The sequence below is a fragment of the Marmota flaviventris genome, chromosome 8 (genome assembly GCF_047511675.1).
Source record: "Marmota flaviventris isolate mMarFla1 chromosome 8, mMarFla1.hap1, whole genome shotgun sequence".
NCBI lineage: Eukaryota > Metazoa > Chordata > Mammalia > Rodentia > Sciuridae > Marmota > Marmota flaviventris.
In genome coordinates, this window is record NC_092505.1 from 4,832,151 (window position 1) to 4,859,426 (window position 27,276).

General features: G+C 46.6%; 1 protein-coding gene across 1 annotated transcript in view; it reads left to right on the forward strand.

Annotated features, from left to right (window-relative positions):
* Dscam (DS cell adhesion molecule) overlaps positions 1-27,276 on the forward strand; it is a 563,164-nt gene that overhangs the window by 413,794 nt on the left and 122,094 nt on the right. The window contains exons 12-14 of the mRNA XM_071615768.1: positions 20,944-21,140; positions 22,431-22,527; positions 23,000-23,128. Of these exons, the coding sequence (XP_071471869.1) occupies positions 20,944-21,140; positions 22,431-22,527; positions 23,000-23,128 (423 nt within the window). The remainder of the gene's footprint in view (positions 1-20,943; positions 21,141-22,430; positions 22,528-22,999; positions 23,129-27,276) is intronic.

The window sequence follows — 27,276 nt, forward strand, 5'->3', positions numbered from 1 at the left end:
TCCCTGGCCTCAGGGAGTTTACAGTCTGGAAAGCAGTGATGGAGGGAGAGATTGAAGAATGGATAAAGTACCTCCTGTACCGAATACCAGCTGGAGAGTGCCATCATAGTTCCAGGTCAGACACAGGTGGGGCATTGGTCTAAGCACTGTAGGCTGTCCACAGGCCACATCAGGCCTTTGGAAATGTTCAGTCCACCCAACGGATACATAGATAGGTCTATACATTAAGAATTCAATAATGCTTCACACACAGTTAAGAAAACAGTGCATTTGCCACACACACCTCAGATAGAGCACTGATCTCTAGGGTATATAAAGAACTCAAAAAACTTGACACCAAAAAAACCCCCAAACAATCCAATCAATAAATGGGGTAAGGAGCTGAAACAGACACTTCTCAGAAGAAGATATACAATCAGTCATATGAAAAAATGTTTAACATTTTTTAAATTAGAGAAATTAACTTAGAGAAATGCAAATCAAACCTAAGATTTCATCTTACACCAGTCAGAATGGCAGTTATCAAGAATACAAACAATAAGTGTTGGTGAGGATGTGGGGAAAAGGCACACTCATACACTGCTGGTGGGACTGCAAATTGGTGCAACCAATCTGGAAAGCAATATGGAGATTACTTGGAAAACTTGGAATGGAACCACCATTTGACCCAACTATCCCACTCCTCAAGTCTATTCCCAAAGGACTTAAAATCAGCATACTGTAGTACTGCAGCCATATCAATGTTTATAGCAACTCAATTCACCATAGCTAAACTATGGAAGCAAACCAGATGCCCTTCAATAGATGAATGGATAAAGAGACTGTGGTATATATACACAATGGAATATTATTCAGCATTAAAAGAGAATAAAATCATGGCATTTGCAGGTAAATGGATGGAGTTGGAGATATCATGCTAAGCGAAGTAAGCCAATCCCAAAAAAACAAAGGCCAAATGTTCTCTTTGATAAGTGAATGCTGATCCATAGCGGGGGTGGGGTGGGGTGGGGTGGTGGGGGCAGGGACATGGGAAAAATGGAGGAACTTTGATTGGGCAAAGGGGAGGGAGGGAGGGAGGAGAGGGGAGGGGGGCAGGAAGGATGATGGAAGGAGATGGACATCCTTACCTTCGGTTCATGTATGACTGCACATATGGAGCTATACTACATTGTGTACAACCAGAGAAATGAGAAGTTGTGCTGCAGTTGTGTACAATGAATCAAAATTCATTCTTCTGTCATATACACCTAATTAAAAAAAATAAATAAATTTTAAGAAAAGAACACAGTGCAAATTAAAAAAAAAAAAACAATTATAATGACACAAGCTGGAGAAGATGCAGAAAAACCGGACCTCTCTCACACAGTGCTGGTGGGAATGTAAAATGATGCAGCCTCTGGAAAACAATTTGGCATTTTTTTATAAACCTGGACATATACTTCCCATGTGAACCAGCAGGCATACTCTCGGACATTTTTCTCAGAGCAATGAAAACTTACATTCACAAAATGACCCTGTACAGGCATGGTCACAGTGGCTTTACTCATAACAGCCAGATTGTAAAAACAGCCCAAATGTTCCTCAGCAAGTGACCAGCCAAGGAATCCGTCTGTCCATACCATGGAATAGTACTGCTCAGCAGTAACAGGGGACCAGCCGCCCAGGCACACAGTGACCTGCTGGACCTGTAGGACTTGACTTGAGTGAAACACAGTCGGCCTCCAAAGGCCATGTTTAATAAAACATCCTCAAAACAGCAAAGCTGCAGAGATGGAGGATAAATCAGTACTGCCGAGGGACAGGAACAGGGGTGGGTGGGGCTGGGCACAAATACAAAGGTCAAGACCGGAGGACCTGTGGCAATGCACAGTTCTGTGACTTGACCGGGGTCCCCTGCTGGGGTGGAGTCAACTAGGACCACACACACACACACACACACACGAATGCAGGATAGAAGGTGGTGGCAGTGTACTGTCTATTCAATAATGGTAACTAGTAATGTCCTAATGTCACTTTCCTGATTTCCATATTGTGCCTCAATCACTTAACGTGGCAATTCTGTGAAAAGCCAAGTGAAGGGCACAGGATTCCATGCTACTATTGCAACTCCCTGTAGGTCTACATTTCAAAGTAGATAGTTTTTAAAAACTAATGCCAAAAGACAACGATGGTTATGTGTATGATGTGTTCATTAAATGTTGTAGGACTTCAGAGAAGGAGCCAGCCTGCAGAGGGGAGGCTAAGGGGGTTTGTGGAGGAGATGGGACTTAAGGTCAACACCATCGAGTGGAATTCAGCCTGGGAAACAGATTATTTTCCACAAGGCCCAACAGTGGCAGCGGCCATGCCTGGAAAAGGAAAGTTATGTTCCTAGAGCACAAAAAAACAGGGGGTGGCTTGTGAAGTGAGTGTGATGCTGGACTGTTTGGGTGAAGGACAAGTGTGGTTGGGAGCCACAACCAAAGTTTGCAGCAAGATTAGAAAGTATCTTTAATTTGAAGCTGTGGAAACTGAGTTTATTGTAAATAACAAGATGTCATTGCCAATTGCAAGCGAGGATGTCTACTGGAAGTGACACTTTGGGAGCAGACCTGGCAGAGACCTGTAATAGGTTGGAGCCAAGAGAGACAGAAGGGAACAGACAGATCATCAGTGAGAGCACCCTTGTCCACCCCAGCTCAACCATCCTGATTAAGGCCACACCTAATGTGAGGGCCAGGGGACGAGAAAGGGCAAGTCTGACTGAAGAAGCAATGAATGTAGACCAAAAAGCACCAGGTTCCTGACTGGCTGTGGGGCCTTGGAGTTGGTCCACCCTGGACCTTGGAACACAGGAACAGGGAGAGGGAGGGATTTGGTGGCAGGGACCACATTTCCATTTGCCATGTAGAGTGCGAGGACATGGTGAGCCATCCGATGGGATACACCTATCGGACGGACTTGCAGCTCAGGAGAGTGGGGTCAGGGCTTTATAAATACATCATTGAGACCATGCGAACAGATGAGTGGACATTAAGAGTGGACAGGAGGGACGAAGACGAAGGACAGGTGTGGGAGCCCCAGCAGGTGCAGACCCCTCTGATTGGAGTCTAGAAAACACGAAGCAGTTCCTGTCTTTACCTGTTTCCTCCTGGTTGTCATTGTGTTCAAAGCCCGTGTCGTGCGGGAAGGTCCACGGTTGGACACACATGATGCACAGCCTTCTGGCCACCCTCCCCCACTGCTTCCCTAGCAACCTCCTGCCGGGGCTGTTGTCAAGGCAGAAGCAGGTGCTCCTCATCCGCCATAGCAACAGCTCCTCCAGTCCCTGTCAGAAGGTGGGGATCACTCCCTGTCCAAGCGGCCACTGTCAGCCTGTCTGAGCTCACAAACCTCACCCGCAATTAATCCTGATTGCGAGTTCTCAGAATAGTGCCCCTCATTTAGCTGTCAGCTTGTTCTCAGAGCTTCCGAAAAGGAAAAAAGAAAGCACAATCGCTCACATCTTCTCTCTGGGGGCTGCTTGTTTGGAGGGCTTTTTCCTTTGTTGGAGGCAGAGAGATGCTTCCTGTCATGAGCAAAAGGTTCTTAGCTCTCCCTAGGGGATCGGGCTGCTTTAGGTTGGTGTTTGGTTTTTAATGGGGTGAGGAGTCAGGAGGGGGCAGATGGCTGCCGCAGCTGCCTTGGCACCTCTCGGCCACAACCCAAGGGAGAGCCGTGGGGGTGAACCTGGACCTTGATGTAGAGAACGGAAGTGTTCACAGACTCTCTGCACAGTCTCGCACAGCCAGGGCCACTTCACATGGGAGCCTGAGAGGAAATACTGCCTTTCTCTAGCTTCTCCCTGGGGGTGAGAATCCTGGCCAGGAGGCACGCGAGCTCAGGCAGCACCTTGAACTCCAGGGGACATGGTGGGAGCAAGAGCTCACTGGGCGGATCTCATGCCCGGCCTTTTCAAGTTGGATGCACTTTCTTTGGCGAGGGCACCCTTCCTGGAACAGCCCAGGAATGAAGCCCTGGCAGAGCTGCCAGTCCAGGCTGAAAGGCAAGGCGTGTCCTGGGCCCTTTCTTGGAAGGGCATGAAGCTGCCCAGATTTGAATCAGGGATGTTTGTTAATAAGAACTTCAACTCACCCTAGTGTGTTATTTTGTGGAAAGCACAATCGTTTCATTTTTTTTTCTGCTGATAAAAATAACGTGCTGAGTAATAGTCCATGGTATACATACACAATGGAACATTACTCAGCATTAAAAGAGAATAAAATTACGGCATTTGCAGGTAAATGGATGGAGTTGGAGAATATCATGCTAAGTTAGCCAATCCCCCAAAACCAAAGGCTGAATGTTCTCTCTGATAAGCAAGTACTGAGCCATAATGGTGGCGGGGGAGGGGGGGGCATGGGAAAAATGGAGGAACTTTGATTGGGCAAGGGGAGGGAGAGGTGGGGAGGGGCCACGGGGGCAGGAAGATGGCGGAATGATATGGACGTCATTACCCTAGGCACATATATGACTGCACATAGGGTGCAACGCTATGTCATGTGCAACCTGAGAAATGAGAAGTTGTGCTGCAGTTGTACACAATGAATCAAAGTGCATTCGGCTGTCATCTATACCTAATTAAAATAAATAAATTAATAAATTTTTTAAAAGATTACATCAGTTTATGAAAGTGGGACCCAAATCCCTGAAAACAGTGTCCTTATAAGAAGAGATGCCGGAGCTCATCTTTCTTTCCGCAGCCAGGTGGGGACACAGCAAAAAGGGGGCCATTTGGAAGCCAGGAAAAGAGGCCTCACCAGAAATCAATCCTTCTAGGACCGTGATCTCGGACTAGCAACCCCAGAATTGTGAGACAGTAAACAGCTGTGGCTTACCCTGCCCAGCCTGGGATTTTGTTATGGTCTCTGAGCACACTGACACCTGCCCCTGACAGACAGCCCGACCAGCAGCACAAGTAACGCTCTGTAACTTCCAAAGCCAAGAACAAAAAGGCCACTGAATTCTGCTTGTATGGAGGGATGCTTGTCCCTAAGAGCCTTGTCTCTTGTCCCCTAAGAGCCCTGAGTCACCATAGGAAGAAGTCATTACCCAGAACCTCCAAACGTGACCTTATTTATATATTTTAGAAAATTGGAAGCTGGGCCTGGTGGTGCACACCTGTAATCCCCATGGCTCTGAGGCTGAGGTAGGAGGATCACAAGTTGGAGGCCAGCCTCAACAACTTAGAGAGGCCCGAAGCAACTCAGTAAGACCCTGTCTCTAAATAAAATACTAAATAAATAACATGTTTACTAGAAAATATTTAGACAAATCGGAAATAAGTAGAAAGTGAAATTATATATTATGTACTGATATTAACATATGTATTATCTTTTAAGACATTTTTATTCTCATTCCATATATTATATAAATATAAACACACACACACATACACACAAAGATGTGTTTAGAGAAGAGACAAAGAAAAACTTATAGGCATATTTTAATAATAGAAGTATCCTGCCACACAGGCCTTCTTATTCCGTTGACAATGCATCATGCCTGTTGCTCTTGGCTGGATCAAGTCCTCCCCAGTCTTGCTGTGCTGAAGCCCTGATTCCCCACGTGACTTCATGTGCAGACAGGGCCATAGGTGGTGATAACTTTAAACAGGTCTCCAGGGTTGGGCTCTGCTGCAACTTGACTGTGCCTTTATGAAAGGACACCAGGACACAGATATGCGCAGAGGGAAGCCCTGTAGGACACAGGAGAAGACAAACCTGAGCCAAGCAGAGAGGCCTCAGGAGGAACCAGCCCTCCTGGAGCCCTGATCTTGGACTTCCAGCCTCCAGAACTACACAGACAGACATTCTAGTTATTTAAGGCACTCAGTCTCCTATTTTGCTATAGTATCCCTCATCAAGTAAACTCACACAGGTATCTTTATGAGCTTTTAAGTGTAGTTTTCAGTGTTTTAATGACTGGACAATATTCTATTCTATAGAAATGTAATGACTTAAGTACCATGAACATCATGCTGTGATTCAATCTCCTGTTATCAAGAAGGCTGCAAGGAACATTCTTATAAGTAAACTGTATGCATACGTATTAGTCAGCGTTCCCTAGAGGAACAAAATCAACAGGAAGGATGATTATAAAAAAGGGATTTGTGAGACTGGCTTACATCACCAGAAGCTGGACAGTCCACAGTGGCCGTCTGCAGGCTGGAGAGCTGGAGGAACCAGTAGCTGCACAATCCAAGAAGCTGAAGCCCCAGAACAAGAAGGACCAACAGTGCTACCCCAGTTCCAGATTGAAGGCTTTTGGAAACTCCCTGGAGAATCACTGGCGGAGTCCCCTTTGGAAGAGTGAAGAATCTGGAGTCCTACATCCTCAGAGGATCGCAGCAGCAATCAAGAACACGTTCAGGAAGAATTGAGCTTGCATCTGCTGCCTCTCCCTTGTTCTTCCACCTTTTATTCCATCCAAGCCTCCATCCTATTGGACGGTGCTGCCCACACTTAGGGAGAGTCTCCATTTCAGTTGGCTGACCCACATGCCAATCACTCCTAGACACACCCTCATTGGCACATCCAGAAGCCTCTTAGATCTTGGCATCTCTAATTCCAATCAAGTTGACAATTCAGATTAACCATTATAATATACATTTAATTGATTCTTAGGATTAAAAAACAATAAATGGGATGTAGACTCAAAAGATGTGTTCATTCAAATGTTCTACTCCTGGCCAAACTGTTTCCAGAAGGCTGTGCCAATTGGCATTGCCCTTTGTAGGAGCTGAGTGCCCTTGTCTCTGAGCAGGACACTTTCAGCATTTAGCCTGTTTTGCATTGGCAGGGAAATTCTTTTAATTTCATAACCAAAGAAGTCAAGGATCTTGACATTTAATTATTGAAATTTTCATTTTTTTTCTTTTTAAATTACCTTTCTCTCTCTCTCTCTCTCTCTCTCTCTCTCTCTCTCTCTCTCTATATATATATATATATATATATATATATATATATATATATATATATATATCTTTTTGAATTTTCCTGAAATACCTTTTTTAATGTTTATAAACCCTCATTATCACATGGTAATCCTTTTGTCTGTTACACATTACAGTATTATGCCAATTTTCCATGTTTTTAGAATTCTGTTTTGCGTATTTATTTGTTTGCTGTGTATGGCTATTCAGAGTTCTTCCAAGTTCACACAGTCAAACCCACTGAGAAGCACCTTTAGGGTTTCCTTCTTAGGTATCAAGTTCATGAATTCTTTCTCTTCCTGAAAATATTCACCTAAGAGGTTTTATTTTGTTTTATTTTGCTTTAGTGATTTTGCAAATATCAGGGAGAAAGGATTGTGGGTTGGCTGTAAACATTATTTAGATTTTTTTCTAAGTATTATTTATATTTTTTTATATAAATAATATCACACAGTCCAAAGGGCTGTGTAAAGCCATCAGCAAATGTTGATGTGAGACTCAGCCATTGTCTGGGCCAGGGCTCTCACAGCTGGTCACCACTGTCTCCTGGGAATGGCTAGCCATGCAAGCACTCTGGTCCTTCCCGGGAGTGCACCCCCCACCTGAGCAGGGAACAGCTATCTCTGCTTTAAGGTATCCTCTGGGTGGCTCCAAAGCAGACTCAATTCTGAGAACCTTTTCCCTGGCAAAGCTGCCTCCCTGACCCCTGACCTCACATCCCCAGCCCTTCCAAGCAGCTCTAGGGTTAAGCCTTGCATGCTGTCCCTGCATAGGGACATGCCTACTAAGGTAAAGGCTCATTTGCTGTCCACACAGGTACACCCAAACTCACAAGGCACCTAGTGGCTACATGCCCTGACCCTAGAGCCCAGCTTAAACAGGTGTCCAACACACAGTGCCCTACCCCGGGCATAGGAGGCTCTATGGGAGGAAGCAGGTGCTGCCCCCAGCCCCAAGGGACCTGCACAGCTAAGATGCTTCCATGGACAGGGTCTGATAAAGCAAACTCCCCTGGTGCCTGGTGTGTAAATTCTCTCCAAGAAAGACGCAGAGAAGAATGCTACAAATCCTTGCTCAGGAGAAAGGATAGGAGATGCTTTTAAACATTACCTAGTACCCTTGGATATTTTTAAATGTTTCCTACATCTGTTTTCCATCTGTATAAGGACAATTATGCGATGTAGAGATTCATGCACAAAACCAAGGCTTGGTGAGGTCATCCAGGAGAGCTCTCTAGTACTTTGTCAAGTCATTTTTGTGGCTTTTTCGCTCAGGACCATGTGCTGTGAGGGACCTGCAGCTGGTTTGGGGAGCACACTTCCTGCATGGAGGAGCAGTGAGTGAAAGCCACCCAGGTCCCCATGCACTGCTTAGCAGCCCTCATTTTCTTTGAGGCTGAATCTTCCTAGCAGGTTTCTGCTTCATTTAGAACTGTCAATACCTCAATTAGTGCCTGCTCACCTCCCCTGGGAGGGACCGTCACACATGTTGCTTCACAAGCCTCTGAAATCTAAGAACCCCCTGAGAGCTGCTGGGTCATTATATATCCCCTGATTAACAGTGTTGTTTGCCAACAATCCTGCGTTTCTTTCTGCTTCTTCCTTTTGAGGATGTATCAGCTGACATGAATAGGAGGCAATGTAGAGACGCTGCCTGCCCATGGCTATGCCGGAAATATTCCCCAAATGTCCCCTGGTTGTGATTTACTCCTGGTTGTAAAGCTCATGTACCCATTGCAATGCAAGAAAGAGCACTAGTTTTAGGTGTGTTTGAGTACATGCAAGTGTGTGTGTGTGTGCATGTGTACAAGTGTGCCTGGCATGCAAGAGTGTTGTATGCATGTGTGTCTGTGCATGACTGTGCACATGTACATGTGTGTTGCAAGTATGTGCATGCATGCATGCGTGTGTGTGTGCACACTCATGCATGCTTCTCCTGGCATTTACTCAAAAGCAAGGACACAGGCTCTGTCCCTTTGTGTCATTACTACTCTGGGTCAGTATGTGAGCAGCACCTCCCCCACAGTGATCTCTGGCGGCAGGCAGGCGAGGCAGGGGCTGGCTTCTGTACTGCTCCACCTGCATTCTTGCTCTTGTGAAGCCCGTCTGTCTGCCTGTCTGTCTGCAGCATAATTGGTATACTCTGAGTCTCTGAGTACTCTGAGCACCACTCATCCAGCAGTGCTTCAGCAGACCTGCATAACCAGATGAGAGTGGGGAGACATCTGACTCTGAAGTTTTCCTTTTGGAGGGAGGAAGTTCTTAAATCAGAAAAAAAATGTAATTATATAGATTCTTTCAAACACACTTCATTAAAAATGCACATCTTCTTGGCTTCATAAAATTTGGGAGAAAAATGTAAGATAATTCAAATGCTTCAGTAACCCTAGAATTGCTTCTGTGCTTCCAACACACACACACACATCACACACGTGAGCACAGGCACACATCCATACATGTGTGTGCACACATATGACCATACATGCTACCATAGGAACACTCATGCACACATGTGTACACACCTAAGCCCTCTCTATCTGCAGCAGGAATCTCTTTGGAAACGACCTTGAACCCTCTTCTTCTAAAGCAAGCAGACCATCATCTTTTTTCTTATCACTTTAACAGAATTTAGCATTTTAAATATCCCCTTTTTCCTTTTTAAAATCTATCTTGTCAAAATTTAGGTAATTTGATAGACATGACCATTATATCATTTCCCAGATTAGCCAATACTTCATTTGGAAGCTGTGTCTGTGAAATTTACTTTAAACAAGCTGTATTTATTATGACTACAGGCTTAAATCTTTAAAGCCTCCATAATCCTATCATCTGAACATTGTTTTCAGTTTTCCCTATTGTCCTTCCCTTTTGCCTTAGAGGGGTATATAATCTAGCTAGGAAATCAAGTCACGGATGCAAACACTAACTGGAGGAAAATGGCCCACATCACTAACATTTCCCATTCTGGATGGACTTTTCACGTGTTTATTCTGTAGCTCCTCTAATGGAAGCCGTCATCACCCTCGTACCCATTCCACAGGCGAAGAATCAGGCTCAGAGCATCTCTGCTCCACATCTGTTCCAGATCCTGTCACAACAGTTCTCACACAGAGCAGAGAGAGGAAGGTCTGGGGCCCTGGATAGAGGGAGTGTGCACAGAACAGGTCTCTAGACGTGGTCCTCTTCAAGCAGATGGTAGGACTGCTGAATTTGCATGTCTAGCAAGTTATGCTGTTGCTTATGCTGTTGGCTCGGGAACTCTTTTAAAGAGCCACTGTTCTAAACAAATTATAACAAGATTGCTGGGGATATGTGCAATCGTCTTTGAAAACTAGCATGTCTTAAATTTGAAGATGCACTGATTCCGTGACTGGGAAATTCACTCCTGTGCATGTACTTTAGAGGAATTCATGCATACATGACCAGGGTTCACACTCAAAAATGATCATAGGTGTATTGTTTTCAATAAATGAAATCTGAAACCCCTCAGATAAATAAAGTGGAACATTCATAAAAGAAACATTATACAGCAGTGAAAGCCTGTGGCTCTATCCATACAAGCAAACAAACGGGAGGGAGAAGACAGAGAAGTATGTGGACGTGCGATGCTATTGTGTGTACGGAAACTGGCAAGACCTGAGTTGTCTATGATTCAGTTGTCTACGATTCGGGAGGTAGAAGTGGAGGTTGCGCGTGTTGGCATCCTGGCTCCGCGTGACCCTGAGCGAGTCATTTCAGCCTCTGTGCCTGTTTCTGCCTTCACAAAATTGGAGTAATAGTGGCCGTTTGGTCCTAGGCTTGCTGCAAGATTAAAGCTCAGCAGAGTTGGTATGCTCATCGCCGCCATCGTCACGGGAGGAGGTTTTCAAAGGACATTTGATTTCCCTGACCCTAACATAGTCAAATCACACAAGCATGCAGAAAAAGATGGCATGAATTCAGATCATCAAGTAGAAGCCAAGGGGAGCTTGTGGTCAATGGCTAAATGAAGAGGGTACCCTGGGAAGTAAATATTGACCACTAGAGACCACAGGGCCAGAAGACTTCAAGGGCAAATTTTCAGAAATTAGAAATATGCCAAGGATTGGAAGTTTAGAGGCAGGAAGAGAGTCCTGGCATGGAGACTTCTTGGAGGAGGATCTTCAGGGCAGGAAGCCCCTGGGTGTCCTGAAGAGGGAGGTAGCATGTGTGTGGCCAGGAGCCCTACGCCGAGTCCTCGCAGCCACAGGCCATGTGCGTTGCTGCTGCTGCTTCAAGGCAGTGGGTGTGAGACCCCTGCCATCTACATCTGGTGTGGGTGAGGATGACGGTTTCTCTTCTCTGTCGGTGTCTCCATGGCAAACTGCTGTCTAGATGCAAATCACCTGCTCAAAAGTTAGAACAGACCTTGGAATCCAACTCCTCTGTCCCTCCACAAGCCACTTGGAAGCTGCTGGTTCTGTTTCCATGGAAACTGCTTGCCTTCTGAAAACTATATCAGAATACTCAGTGGGGGAAGACTGGCTGGGGGAACTTCACTTCCAAGACTCTGGGAGGAACTGACCCACCATTGGCCTAATGCTCGATTTTCTCCTAGTCCTCTCCATGGGCCACTTGGGAGTATCATGGTGACATTGTGGCAGGTGTCCCTGGAGTGAGTGATGTCCGAGGCGAGCACCCAAGATAAAATTCAGTCCTTCTGTAATCTCATCTCAGTGATGTAATGCTACCCCCGCCATATTCTATGGCCATGGGGACTGTGACTGGTAAATGTTAGAATGACCTCCACAAGGCTTAGGATTCCAGGAGGTGGGTTGCTGGCGGTCTTCTTCAGAAATAGCTAACATACCACACATAATTATTTTTCCTGATTGATATTCTCACCCAATATTTCATGATGCCCTGGGCCACTTCATTACAATTTTTCCTTTGTTTGTTTTTACAATTGTCGTTGATAGGAGATCCAAAGTATATTTACTATTTTCATTCTTCTTCCTAATGAAGAATGAAAATAGTAAATAAACTAACTTTTGAGCAGGTGATTTGCATCTAGAAAGTTTTCTTTTTTATTGAGCAAAAGAAAGCATCGTATACATGACCAAAAAGGAAGAGCTGTGGCAGTAAGGACCTGCCTATCTCCATGTAAATTGGAAGAAAGTGCTGTTTTAATATCGTTTGGTTAATATTCGTGCTTGTCATGCGAAATGAATCAACCTTCCTCCAGTGATGTGACTAGAAACAACTTCAGAGTGAATATAATACGAACCCTAAACATTCTCCGACTTCGCCCTGACACGTTCAATCCTGTCAGGAGGCCCCAGCAAAGCTGCCAGGGAGTGGAGATGTTGTCATTCCTGCTAACGCCTAACATCAAACACAGCCCACTCGAGCTTGGAAACATGTATTTGATGAATGGTTATAATCAAAGTAACTTCATTATGTAAGCATAATAACCCAGCCGAGAAGATATTTCAGTATGTGCTAAGAACTTATTAATTCCTGGCTGGAGAAATCATTTTCTTTATAGGGATTAGAGCTGCCCAGTAGGCAGCCTCACTTGCTAAAACTTTTATGAACAATAAGTATTTGGACAAGGAGGAATTTTTGATTCTGCAGCGGTGATAATCACACTGTGTTTCTGCAGGGTCTTTCTTCAGACACCCTCAGTGGGTTCCACTAACATAATCTCATTAATCCTCATCAGAGCCCTAGGAGGCTGCTGGTCTCATTGTTCTTACAGATGAGGAAATGGAAATAAAACTAAGTGGCAGAGACCTCAAACAGGGGCAGTGTTGCTCGGCCTTAGGACAGCTGGAGGAGTAGCAGACAAGGAATTGTAATCCTTTTCCCCTTTCTACTCACTTTTTTTTAAAAAAAAATAATGTTTTTCACACAAGGATCATTGCAATAACCAAAAAGTGGGAGCCACCCAAGCGTCCATCAACACTAAAGAAAATGTGGTTTCTTCATGTGTTAGCTTAAGAAAGAAGGAAATTCTGACACAGGCTGCAAGGTACATGGAATTGAGGACGTCACACTAAATGACATGAGCCAGTCACAAAGGGACCAACACTGGGTGAGCCCACTCACTTGAGGTCCCTAGAGCTGTCACATTCATGAGACAGAGTTGAATGGTGGATGCCATGTTCTGGGGCTTTGGGAGGAGAGGTGAAGGGTCATTGTTTAGGGTGTACCACATTTCAGTTTGGGAAGAGGAAAGAGTTTGGGGGACTGGACTGTGGTGACAGTTGTACAATAATGTGAATGTACGTACTTAGCACCACCTAAAGTTATTAAAATGGCAAAATTTGTGTTATGTATATTTTGCCAAATGAGGATCCCGACACCCATCCTTCAACCCCATTGCATGTTGGGGGATGACGCAGGCAAGACTGGCTACATAATTCTCAAGACTCAGAGAAAAATGATGGAGCCCTGTATGGATTCATCCCTAGATCCAGGGACTTCTGGGGATGCTGTGGTCCTGAGACAGAGTTAGGGAACAAGAGACCCCAGTGGTCAGATATCCTGTGCCCTGTGGGCCAGCCTCAGCTCCTCTGCCATAGGCAGGCCAAAGCTTTGCACTTGGAATCAGAAGACCTGGATTCTTCCTCTAGATCTCCCATTTACCAGTTGCATGGCTTTAGGCTGATTCCTTTCCCGCATCCTGTTTTATTATGTATGAAATTAAGAAACTCTCCTGAGGACACACACACACGTGTTGCTCTCAGATCATGCACATGAAAGTGATCTCTGCTCAGAGGAGGCCCAGGGACACGTGCACTGCTGACTTGGTGTGGCATGAACTTTGGCCTGCCAGCTTCCCAAACCCTGGAGGAAGAGAGGAAGAAAGAGGTCAGGGATATGAAATATTTTAGGAATTAATGAAGATAGCCTCACTGTATTACTTTTGTGGAGATACTAATTTTATTTTTTTTAATATCATAGTAGAGAAGAATAGAGCTTTGGGTGAAGGGTAGAAGAGAAGCACAAACAGAATAGTTCTAGTCTTTGCCAGTTTTAATCCTTCCTGTTCTCTGTTTCCTTACTTGGAAATTAAGGAGAAAGGAGAGAAGATGTCAAATATGAAATTAATGTTAAAAGTCTCATTCCAGTCTTTATTTTTGCCCCTTCAAAGCAGGTGTTTAGTGTCTGGCTTCTCTTTGACCATCTGCATAGACATCTGTTAATATACACTTCAACCCAGAGAATCTGCTGGAAATGCTATTTCTACATCTCTCAAATGCATTTATAGCATAATTTAGAATCTGCTGAAGGTGACACTTATAAATATGTCTTGGGTCACTTCTGTGAGTCGTGCGGATTAGGTGGGTATGAGTGTGTGGAAAGCGGCTAGGCACAGCCCCCCAGAAGTCAGCTGCTGGTGTTAGGATGGAATCGTGAATGAAAAAGAGGAAGAGTGAGAAACAACGATAGAGAAAGAAGAGAAAAAAGAATAAGAAAGGGGAAAATTAAAGGAGAAGTGAAGGAAGAAGGGAGGAAGAGGGGGAGGGAAAGAACGAGAAGGAGGAGGACCCGAGGATGGTGCTGGGGGGGGCACTGGAGACGACTGGGTGGAGCTGGTTCAACCTGGCATGTCACTTTGATCACTCACACCTTTAAATAACTCCACGTGGCGCCCCAGCCCTGGAGACCCTGGGCACCGTATGTTTAAAAGCTCTTGAGTAACTCCAGCTTCTGCGATGCAGCCCAGGTTGAGAGCACCTGAGTCCACTCAGCTCCCCTGAGTCCAGTAAAAAACCTGAAAACCCCAGGTCCAGGGCAGTGAGGACCCTGCCCACTAAGAGCCGTATGCCATCGAGCCAGACTCTGTGCTCCCCATCTCCTCTCTCACCTCCTCCTTTGAGGTGACCCAGGTGAGAGAAGCCCTGCCCTCAACACCAGGGTGACCTGACTCCAAATCACATCCAGTCCCAAGGGAGGCTGTGCCTTGTCCAGGGCATATGAGGCTCCTGTGCATCCCCTCCCCCACAACAGAGACCAGGAGGCCACCATCCTAGTGCCCTGTCACTGAGACCTCACTGAGTCATGTTTTCACCTAAGAGGAAATTAAAATAGAGTAATGGAAATCATGTACTCAGTAAAAATTTTTTTTAGTTGTTGGTGAAATAATAGTGAAAATAAACTCTAGTTCATGCCAATCCATGAATGAGAATGTTAATTTGGAATCCAGGTAAGTGGATCTACAGTTGCTCAATGTGTTGAATGTTTGAAAATTGTTTTCATACTAAAATGTTGGGAGGGGCCATGTGAAAAAATAAAAAAACAGATTGAAGAATCGTGTCCCTTCCTGAGAGCATCTTCCCCTCCCTCCCACTGGGAGTCCCTGGTACATCCTGGAGCTGGGCCAGCCTTGGTGCCTTGGTGGGTCCATAGCCTCCTCTGCCACCTGTATTCTGAAAGAGTGAAGGGACAGAGGAACTTCCCAGGATGCAGAACTTTGCATAGGAAAACATGGGCAGCCCCAGCCAATCCAGGACAGTGGCCATCCTTAGGTTGAGGGTCACTATTGCAGATGATAATGATGGTTTCTGAATGGGACCGGTTGAAGTCAGATCCTGGTTGACTCTTGCATTTGGGATGTTGATACCTGTTCTCTGTTTTTCTCTTTTCTTCTTTGTAACATGAAGGGATTAACCCAGAAAATCATGACAACAAGCTTGTCTAGGTTGAGATTCGTCTAATCTCTCATTTGGAGAGTTGAGTCATTTAAAAACCACTCATTACAGTGAGACACTCTCATCAGTAGTGTGCTGGTAAAGGCTCAGCAGTTACCTGTTGGGTGTTAGCATTTGCCAGTTTTGCTGGTGTAAATGCTCCCACGATTGCCAATCTCAAGCTAACTAGGTTATGTCACCGTGCAGTTGAGTTGGGCAGCAATGTGCCCAGTCAGCTCTCCCTGGCTGGTGACAGAGCTCCCCTGCAACATTATATCTTTATGCTGCAGGAAAATAGGTCAGAGGATGCTCTCTGAAAGCATAAGAATGCAGATGTGCTGAGAACTAAAGGTGCTGTTAGATAAGACCGTGGTTTCTGAAGGAAACTCATAAACTGATTTGCCGCGATGTGAAACGGTGCCTTCCTTCACGGGTAATTTAGCAGCTACAGCGCAGAGCCCAGGGTCTCTGGACAAAGCCTTCCTGGTCTGGATTTCCTTTGTCTGCCAGCAGAGCTGGCCCACAGCCGCTCCTTGGCACCAATCCCTATTAAATCACCCCATCCATTTGTGATGCTTCAGAGATGCCTGCAGAAGCTCCTGCTCTGACATGTTGTCATCTCTCCGCACCCATGGCTGTGACAAGTGAAAAGGTCATGCCTCAAGCATTAGCATTGCAAAGCAGCCAGGATAATGGTTCATTCTCCTAAAAATTCCTTTCGGCCTTTCATTTAAAGGGCTGATGTACTTGAGCAGGATGGGGGAACATGGACTAGTGACAACGCTTCTGACTAAAAGCTGAGTTTATTAGGCAGGATTCAAATGTCCATTTTTATGGGGCACTCATCCAAGGGGGAAATGTGAGTAAAAATTAGCCTCATTTTTTGCAGAAAAAGACAAACAAATCCTAAACTAGTGGCCCACGGTTTATTCAAGGTACTTCTTCTATGTAAAAATGCAATAGTGCTTCTGCACAAATACTTGTGAAGCAAGTCCTCAAAGTGCTGCTGCGGGTTTTGGAAACTGATTCTCCCAGCGTGTTGTGTAAAGGCCTAGGAAACGGCCTCCAGCCGGCACAAAGCATGGCTCCTGCCTCGCAGCTCAGGAGGCTAGGAACCCCTGGCTCGGGATTGGCTTGCTCTAGCTGGAGTCCAAAGAAGCAAGAGTGTTAACAGACCTTGGACTTGGGAAGTGATCACACGGACTATGTCCTCACAGGAAATCTGTGTTTATTTCCTGCCTGACCATTTCAGAGATTTCCTTTCTTTTCCCAGATGTTCCACAGTAGCAAGTCCAGCCCATAGTCCCGAGTTGCCCAGGAGATGTGAGGCACTGAGTGTGGACTGACTTCCAGGACACAGCTTTGTGACCAGAGTTTCTATGTTTTCTACGAAGTACAAGGGTGTTTCAGAAACCAGGGTCTTTACTGGGAATCAGGGAGGGATCAGGGTTCACCTTTTGAAGCTAAAATATACATGGTCTTCCCAGGTTCTGATTCATGTTCACCAGCCAGACAGGAAGAATGAGAAGTAAATTGTTTTCTTCTTCCTGGGCCACCAACTTATTTATTAACAGTTTTGCAAGCTAGGTCACTCTGGTAGCTTGAAGATCTCTAGTTATCTTGACTCAGCCCTTAGCCCTAATGAGAAAAATAAAAAAAAAATCTTGATTAGTGGATTTGAGCTCAAACAGAGGGTATCCTTAGAAAGGAACCACCTCTCTCTGTGGCAACAGTGCTGGGCTGAGCTGGGGTTTCTACAGCCAGCACACATCCAGCAGGAAAGAAAGATGGCAGCTCACCTGCCTACAGGTGCACCCAGTGTGTTCTTTGAGTTCCTCATCACATGGGTGGAGAGGGACTTTCCTATTCCCTCACCATAAATCCAAATCTAAATCGCTCCTATCACTTCCTGTTCTACCCTCCTTATCTGGGGAATGCAAGATGGCACTGCTACTTGGTAAAAATGCAGTGGTTCCTCAAAATGTTAAATTGCTGTATGATGCAGTAGATCTGCACCTTAAGAATTTACCAAGGAAAAATGGAAGCAGCATCTATACAACTGCTAAGAGCCACAGCCAAGTAATATGATGCATGGCATTTTTGGTTGAAAGGTGATGCCAGCAAGCCATTGAGATGATATGATTGTGTTAAGATCTGCATTCATATGGATATTGGACTCCTGCTGTCCACCTTGGCCTGCTATGGGACTCCTGGAGAGTTCCCATTGGTTGTGGAAGTGCGGTAGGAGGGAATTCCGGAGGAGGAACCTCCTCTTGGGATGCGGGAGAACGGAGGCGTGGGTTGATCGAAAATCTTCCCGGGCGCGGAGGGAGCATTGGCGGCAGTTTCAAAAAATAAAGTTTTGAGTTTCTGCAAGTAGGGCTAGTCTCTGAAAACAAAAGGTGGGATCTGTGAACAGCTGTAAATGTTACATAAAAGTGAGAGGCTCTGTGAATTCCTGTAATCTGTAAACAACTTCAGGTTCTGCAAACAGCCAGAGGCTCTGCCAACATCTGATCAATAAAAATCTGATGCTACAGCAACAAACCCAAACCCAAGAAAACTATCAAAACTTTTGAAAAGGATCTATTTATCTATTCTTTCCAAAAGGGGAAAAAAAATCTTAGGATAAAGATGGGAAGGGATAGGAGAAAGATAAATACCTTTGATAAGCAAAGAAGGTAAGCAGAGTGTGGTGGTATACACTTGTAATCCCAACTATTTGGGAAAATGAGGTAAAATGATTACAAGTTCAAGGTCAGCCTGGGCAATTTTTCAAGATTCTGTCTCAAGCTGGGTGTGGCTCAGAAGGCTGAGACAGGAGGATTGCTAGTTCAAAGCCAGTCTCAGTAAAAGTGAGGCGCTAAGCAACTCAGAAAAAAAAAAATAAAGTTTGTTCCTGCTTGAGTGGCTCGTGATTTTGTGCCCAGCCAGACTGCGGCATACAACTTACCTGCAAATGTTTATAGCAGAATTACTCTACTCACAATAGCCAAAAAGTGGAAACAACCCAAATGTGCACCAGTGGTAAACCAAATGCAACATATCCATGGAATAGAATATTATTAGGCAATAAAAAGGAACAAAGTACTGATACACACTGTAGTGTGGATGAACTTTGAAAGTGTTATGCTGAGTGAAAAAATATCCAGAAAGTTCCATACAAAAGAATAGCTATTGTGTGGCCCCATTTGTAGGAAATGTCTAGAAATGGAAATAAAAGACAAAATGTAGACTAGTGATCGCCTAGGCCTTGGAGAAGAAGAGGGAGATGATGGTAAATGGAGGAAACATTTGATGATCATGTAAATGCTCTAAGTATGGTGTGACCATGCAAGGCTGTACACTTGTTTTCAGGTTGTAAGAGCATAGATGTATGTACGTACATAGGTGTTAGATAATGTACGTGTATTTGTGTTGAGTAGTGTCTCCCCTGAAATTCATGTCCCTTTGAAGCTTCAGACTGTGACCTTACATGGAAAGAGGGTCGTTGCAGATATAATTAGTTAGCATGAGCACACACTACATTAATTATATCCGCAAAGACATTAATTATACCTTCTCTAAATATATCTGCAAAGACACTATTTCTACATAAAGTCATACTCCAGAATTCCACAAGGGCATGAGTTTTAGGGGGGTGCAAATGTGAGCTTGACCTTAGAAACAAGGGAGGGCCTTTCTCCCTCTTTTTGAGGAAATGAAGTAAAAATCAGGTAAAAATATAGATTTATTTTGGTTATTTTTTTCAAAATTTCCTTATCTCTTTTGAAACATCTTGTTCTTTCCCCCATTTTTAAAATAACTTTTAAAATTTTATGACTAGCCAAGTGCATTGGCACATGCTTCAAATCCTAGTGACTCAGGAGGCTAAGGTAGGAGGATGGCAAGTTCAAAGATAATTAATGAGGCCATAAACAACTTAGTAAGAACCTGTCTCAAAATTTAAAAAATAAAATAAAAAGGTCTGGGGATGCAGCTCAGTGGTTAAGTGCAGTTGGATTCAATCCAGTACCAAAAAGAAAAAAAATTATGCATATTTGTTTTTGATTCTGAATCTAATAATCCTTTCATCTGAAGTCCTTACTGGGCTGACTCTCATCATGGCAGGTATTTTCTGATGCACTTTATAGTTTGGGTTTGTGAGCTCACGTTCATCAGAGCTTTATCCGGGAGAATCCCAGTGGGCCTGGAGGGAGGGCACATCCTTCCGAAGTGTCTGTGTTCACCTTGCTCAGTCCCTCAGACATACTGCCAAACCAGGTTCTCCTCCGTGTTAATTCTTTGGCATGAATTTTGCTCCAAAGCTATGAATATAGAGTCAGGTCAGTTACAAACCCTCAAGGAATTCGTTTTTGTTTTTTTTTTTTACATCTGTAACACAAACCCAGGCACTTTTCACCTCACTTTGCCATTTGGTTTTCATTTTTATTTTAATTTTTGTTTATGAACTGATTTGGAAGCCTACCTTTTGAATTCCTCCTCTCAGATAAGCAAAGCACCAGCGACACGCGGCCTTTAGTTTTTTTCCAGCATCCCTCCTTTGGTTTGTGCCTCGGCCTTCCCTCATCCTTTCCTGTATGCTGAGAGTAAGTTTAGGGAGGAATTGTCTTAGTACGCTGTCCTGGATTCATAGGTAGTTTATGACACAAGGGTGGAATCTCATGTCATCCATTGCCAAGAATGGAAGTCTATGGATGAATTTTGGATAGAGGAAAGGAAACTTGAGAAGTTTCACAAATAAAGGTTTCTATCTCCTTAATCGGGGATGAGATTCTGTGCTACACGTGGTGGGAGGAAGGGCAGACTTGAGGTCCTCAGGTGCCTGGAAGAGATTTGCAAAGCTTGTAACAACCACGAGATGAGGCTGGTGAAATGTGATCACAGGGTGGGTTGGCAGCCATCGGGGTCCACCTGACAACTAATAGGAAGGTTTCCTCTCCACAGTGGACAGTGAGGAAAGGCAGATGATCACAGAAAGAGGAGCACGTGAAGTCTCTTTCCCAGACTGATCAGCAGGGAGATCATTTTCCTGAGTGTCCTTGGAACGTCGGCCACGTCCCTGGCCACATCCCCAACCACGTCTGCTTTCAGCAGGCATGGAAGAGAGCAGCACCCCGTGGAGGTGAAACCACACCCAGCCTCCGCGGGGGGCCATGAGGTCGGGCCTCACTGCCCGGCCCCTCCCTGGCCTGTGGTTCAGGACTGCTGCTCAACGGTTTCTTGACTACATTTTATTTCAAAGGAAACCTCTTCAGCCCTGATTAGCTGAGTGCCGTGGGGGGAAAGTCGAACACGGCTTTGCTGAACGCTGGTGTCCCTCTTGGTGTTTCAGTTCCCGCCATGATAACGTCCTACCCAAACACCACGCTGGCCACTCAGGGGCAGAAGAAGGAGATGAGCTGCACGGCCCACGGCGAGAAGCCCATCATCGTGCGCTGGGAGAAGGAGGACAGGATCATCAACCCCGAGATGGCCCGCTACCTTGTGTCCACCAAGGAGGTGGGCGAGGAGGTGATTTCCACTCTGCAGGTAAAAGCACGATGTTGGAGCCTGTGCCTGTCCTTTCCTACCCGTGATGGAGGGCAGATAACCCGTGGGAATTGATTTGTGAGGCTCCGTTTCCCTCCCCATTCATTCAGCAGAGATTCCCGAGCAGCCTTCAAAAGTACTGCCCTGTCGTGAGCACCATCAAGAGAAATGTTATTATGAACACGGGAATCCAGCTGGGATTTTAAAAAAGTGAAAAGCAAGGTTTTTAAATGGCTATTAATTTGGGTAGAAAGACAGAGGCTATGCTGGGTGCATGTTTTAACTTCCTATTCAAAGAAAAGTTGGATGGGCTTTGGGACAAAAAATGTTAGGATAAAAAATATGTTGCTTCTTTGAAAAGATCCAATGGAAATGCTCATATCAATATGAATAACCAACCCTAGAAATAAGGGTTATATTCCTTTATACTTTTTAGCACTATTGGCAGTAAACTGAGCATTTTTTAATTAGGGGATTGTGGGTAATGGTGCTATAGCACACATGGGAAAAATAATAAAGTTCTGGGTTTGAAACACTGATGTGGGTTCTCTCACAAGGGTGCAGTCCTAAAGTCCACCTGGAGCAGAAGTCAGGGACTGTGCAGGGGCCCCAAGGATACCAAAATTGGCAATTGCCAGGTCCCTTAAATAAAGTGGCATGGTATTTTCACATAACCTATGCACATCCCCTATATGCTTTAAATCACTTCTAGATTATCTTATAACACCTATTACAATGTAAATGCTGATGGGAAATAATGTAAAGGAAAAAGTAGGTATATGTCCTGTACAGATGCATTTTTTTTTCTGAATATTTCCAATCCATGATTGAATCTGTGGACACAGAAACCCACAGATACAGAGGGCCAACTGTATTTTTAGATGTTTCTTTAGGCCTGGCCATTTTGAATGTTCTAAAGTCATACCATGAAGAAAAGAAAGAGATATGTATGTGGAATACATATCAACCTGGCCATAACATCCCACATAAATTACACATTCAATTTAATGAGCCAGCCGTTGACATGGATGATGTGCATCAAATCTACCCAGTGCACATTAGCAATTGCACTGAAATAATTTGCCCTTAGAGGGTCTGCACATCTGTGTGAGTGTGTGTGTGTGTGTGTGTGTGTGCGCACATGCACACACAAGCTTGTCTGTGTTTGGGTGTGCATGTGTGTGGGGATGGCAGGGGGTGAGGGATTGGACACCTTCCAGCCCAAAGCCATTTCTCTTTCTCTGGCTCTGCACTACTGAATCAGATTATTTCTTTCTGCTTTACTCACAGATCTTGCCAACTGTGAGAGAAGATTCTGGCTTCTTCTCCTGCCACGCGATCAATTCTTATGGGGAGGACCGTGGAATAATTCAGCTCACAGTGCAAGGTAGGAAGGAGGAAACAGCCACTTCAGGACAGGAAGTGTGTGCCGGCCTCAGGCATCCGTGTGGCCCCCGCCTGCTAGCTGACACTTCTCGACTCTCAGAGCATCGGGAATACACATGTAGAGGCCCTGAAGCAGCATTTTTGCAGAGCCTGTGGTTATGTCAGGGTGCAGCCCCTTTGCAGAAGCTAAGGCAGAGGACGAGTCAATCACAGCAGTCCAGGTACTGGACTCTCAGGACGGAAGGGAAGTTTAACATCCAGGTTTTGAGTTAGAGATCCAAACTAGAATCATGGTCATGAAAACCAGAGACTTGGAAAAGCAGAGCTGCTCCTCCCTAAATGTGATTAGGAAACAGCAGATGCTGCTGAATAAGAAGCGTCCATCATTGTCTAAAGCTGACTCCGCTTTCCTATGAGCAATTATGCCTGTGTCTGGTTTGCACTAACTCCTGGTCTTTCTGTTGATGACACAGAGCCCCCAGACCCTCCCGAAATTGAGATCAAAGATGTCAAAGCACGCACAATTACGCTCAGGTGGACCATGGGGTTTGATGGAAATAGCCCCATCACGGGCTACGATATCGAATGCAAAAATAAATCAGGTAAGTCCCTTACTTCCTCCAGCTGTATTCCTGCTTCAAGAAACCTTTTGATCTCTCTCCTTTTTTATTCATTTTACCCTTAAGAACATACCTCTTCCACTCTCAGAAGCTCAGAGGGTGCTTTCCTCAGTGGGTCACTTCCCTTGTGTGTCCCGGTTTCCTCCGGGGTCAGGCCCAGGACTGCCCTGTTCTTAGTGGGCCAGCAGGACCTCAGTCTGGCTCCCCACTGCCTCTCAGGCATTCCTGTCCCTCGGGGGCCAAGGGCAGCCAGGCCCCTGTTGTGACCCATCCTACCTCACCTCCCACTCCCCAGCTGGTGAGTACCCCAGGGCATGAGCCTGTGTCCCAGCTCCCAGTGCTGAGCCAGCTGGGCGGGGTGTCTGCAGGTGAGCCACCCGGCGGGCTGTGTGCAGAGAGAGCAAAGCCGCTCCTGCCAACACGGGGCGCTTGCTCTGCAGCAGCCTCCTGGCAATGCTGCGGGGACAGGCCGGGACACTCACTGCTGCCCCCCAGAGCACTTGGCCCAGAGCTTACACATGAAACTGACCCAGCTGCCAGCACCGTCACAGATGGGCCCCTGATGGTCTTCCAGGGACAACACCAAAGGCCACTGTGAACATTATGGTCCATGCAGCCAAGGCTGTATCACCACCCCTCGGGCCCCTAGCTAGAATTTCTACTGTGTCTCACAAAAGGATATGAGGAAGGAGAGCCCCAACCACAGGGAAGGGTTAACAGGATTCTGAGAGCCCACCAAAGCAGCCTGCCTTCTCGCTTTCCGGGCACCGCACGTTGCTTCAGATTACCCTGTCATGACCAATCTGGTCTCCTCTGCTACGAGCTGTAGGAACAAATCAAGCTCAAGGATTGTGGAAAAGGCAGGTGCAGGGGGAGGAATTTTGCTGGAAGAGCATGCCAGGGACAGAGCCAGGGACGTGGGGTCGGTGGGATGCCAGAGCCGTGAGGGACGGCTGGTGGGGACTTTGAGAGAGCAGACTTTGGAGAGGAAGAGGGGGTATCAAATCAGGGTGTAAGAAATAGTGTCTGGGAATGCTGGCAAGAACAGGGGGTGGCTCAGCTTTCTGGCCCCAGGTTGCAGAGGACAGTATGGTATACCCAAAGCCCCAGGCAGACCCTGGGGGACTCCCAGCAGCACTGTCCCTGGGGAAAACGGCAGAATGGTACCCCAGGCTCAGGAGGCACAGAGACCTGGTTGAGCCCTCCAAGACAGTGCTGACCCAAACAGAGGGTCTTTCAGGGCCAGGACGGGTGGGCTTCTCCAGGGCCAGTGCAGACAGGATGACCTTGACTCTGTTCTAAAGAAATGGCCCGGGTGGAGCCACAGTGTGGGTGCTGAGATGCAGGCCTAGAGTTGAAGGAGCTTCAGCGGGAGGCAGACGGCGGGAGGGGTGCAGGAGAGAAGCAGAGGGACATGCTGGGCTGCCTAAGAGACCTCAGACGGCAGGGACGGCCCTGTCCCTCCCCTTGCTGAGTGTGGGGCTGCCAGCACTCTGGCTGGGGCTCACAGGCAGCCTCCCACTGAGGAGCAGATCAGGGCCTCTGCTGCCTCCAGGGAGGCTCCATCTCTGGATACTGGTGAACTCCGGTGCCTCAGCAGGGGGAATTGCCATCCTGCCCGTGAGAGCGCTGCTCTGGGCACTTCACCAACCCTTCTGTTATCCTTCCCTGCAAAACGGGAGACGGCCACAGCCACTGGGCAGCCACAGGCTGCCTCTGGCTGAAGCCCCACCCTGTGGGACCACAGAGTCCCAGCCTTCCTTCTCATGCTCACAGGGCTTCATCTCCCTTTTATTCCTGGCAGGTGCCACTAAATAGCACCATCTATGTCCCTCTGTGTACATTGATTAATGTGTCATGAGTGTGCGTCACCTCCACCAGACTGGACGCTCCTGGGGGCTCCCTGCTAGGCCTACTCCCCACAGCCCATTTGTTGGGTACCTGCCATGAGGGAGCACCAAGTGGATACTAGTGAACACTCTTTAAGAAGGGAATACATTTAAATCAATTTACTCATTGTCTGGAACGTGGTCAATGTATAATAAGCTGGAGCTTTTCTTATGGCTCAAATATGCATGAAAATACTTGCACATTTCTATTCTGCCTCTCAAATCCAGTCTCTGTTCAGTGACTTGTCCACTGTGTAAGAAATCAGTGCCCAACTACCACCACTGCCAACTCTGCTCCTGCAAGTTTTCCAAAGTCAAGGACTCTGATCTTCATGCCCGGCACAATGTCTGGCATGCCAAAATCATGCAGGAGATATTTGTCACGTTTAATTTGCCTGCAACGGAGCTCTGGGAATCACCTTAGCCAGCTGGAGCATCTTTAGACGTAGACCTGGACTGGGCTGCACACAACCTGGGGAGGCTCCTTGTCCAGAGAGCCGGGTGCAGTCAGGTCGCGTTCTCCACACTCCACAGGAGACGGGCCAGCGGTGTGGCTAAGCTATTTATGCAGCCCTGGAGCGAGGCAGCCTGAGGGTTGTAGTAGGTGCCAGGAGAGTCATTGGGGAAAAAGCCCCTGGGACAGATGGGCCCAGCCCATGGCCAAGGAATACCCTACAGCCCTCCAGAATCTGTTTTTTTTTTTTTTTTTTTTTTTTTTTTTTTGGTTCTGAAGGCCTGGGAGGAAGGGCTGTGCTGGTGGTCCCAGCAACTGCACTTAGGGCCATAGGAGCTGTGTTGCTGGCATCTTTATGGGTTAGTTGCTTTCTCAGTAAGTTTTTGGTATATACAAATTAGAACCAGAATCTAAGTACACAGAAGACAGGTCCTTTAAGTTCCAGCTTAAAGGTCACTCCTTCCAGAAGTCCTCCCTGAACACCTACTTTGCTTCTCTGCTCCTGGCATCCTGTACCCGCTAGAATCCCTGGTGGGCTCGTGACTCTTTACTTAAAATCTGCCCCCACTGAACAGTTGTCCCTTTATGACCCTCAAGAGCCCTCCGGTGGGAAGGTCGTCTGGCAAGCCCTGCACTCTGTCCCTGCGGGGCTGTAGCACCTGCACCCCTGCTAGACTCGGAGGAACCCTGAGCTGAGCGGCTGACTCTCCACGCAATGGTGCGATCATGGCCCCAAAATTCTTTCTTCTGCTTTTCATTGATTTGCCGCAGAGGCAACGGCTGCCAGTATTAAAGCACTTCACATTCTCAGTAGAATGTCATCAGCTGAGGTGGGACAGTCCCGGGAACGGGTGCTCACTGCCCTGAGAGCACAGTGCCACCGTGGCCAGCTGCGGCTCTTGCAAGTTCTCAGCTGTGCTGCACCAACGCTGGCCTTCCTGAATCCAGGGCCTTTTCCCACCCTGAGCGCGTTGGCCAAGTGACACCCTCCTGGGACTTGAGGACAGCTGAGTCTCTTTGGTTTTGTATTTGCCAGTAAATGCTAAATATCCCAAGAAGTCTCTTCCCCTGTGTCTCCTGTGACCATCTCCTGACCATCCTCTCTGGCAGGCCAGCGCCAATCCCCCATCTGTCACCTGAGGGCACAGCCCCATGGAGCTGGTGCCTCCCTCATTCAGAACATCTGCTGGCTTCCTCTTACCTGCAATCCCATGCCTCTTTGTCACATTGCTTGGTTCCCAGGGACTGCCACTCCTCTTCCACACGGACAGTGCAGTCCGTGGCCTTTAATGGTCCCTGTGGGCCTCTGGTCCTGTGGCCCCCAGCTCATCAGCTTGCCGTTTTCTGTGGGCACACCCTTCCCTTCCTCCTTTGAGACGCAGACTGGCCTATCCCACATCTGTGCTCTGGCACCTCACTCCCCTCCCCAGCACCTCCCAGGTCTCTGAGGGCGTCAGCACCATGGTCAGCTCCAGCCTCCTGGAGGGTAGCCACCCAGGCCAGGAACAGAGCTTCCGCTCTGGGGTGGGTGCTCTGCCAGCCCTCCCCTCTCAGCTTCCTGCCCCCATTCCTTCCTGCGGACTGTCACCGCGAAAGGAGGAGAGGACAGTGAAGTGGCTTGCCCTGTGCCTCCCTCCTATTAACCAACACAATGGGCTTGGTTTTCCTTCAAGCTAACTCAAACCTTTGGTATACTTCTTTGTCTCCAGAAGGTTCCATCACCCCACTCATTCTGGCCTCAGGCTTCTAACAACATCTCTTTAGACCAGTTCACTCTCTGACTTTGG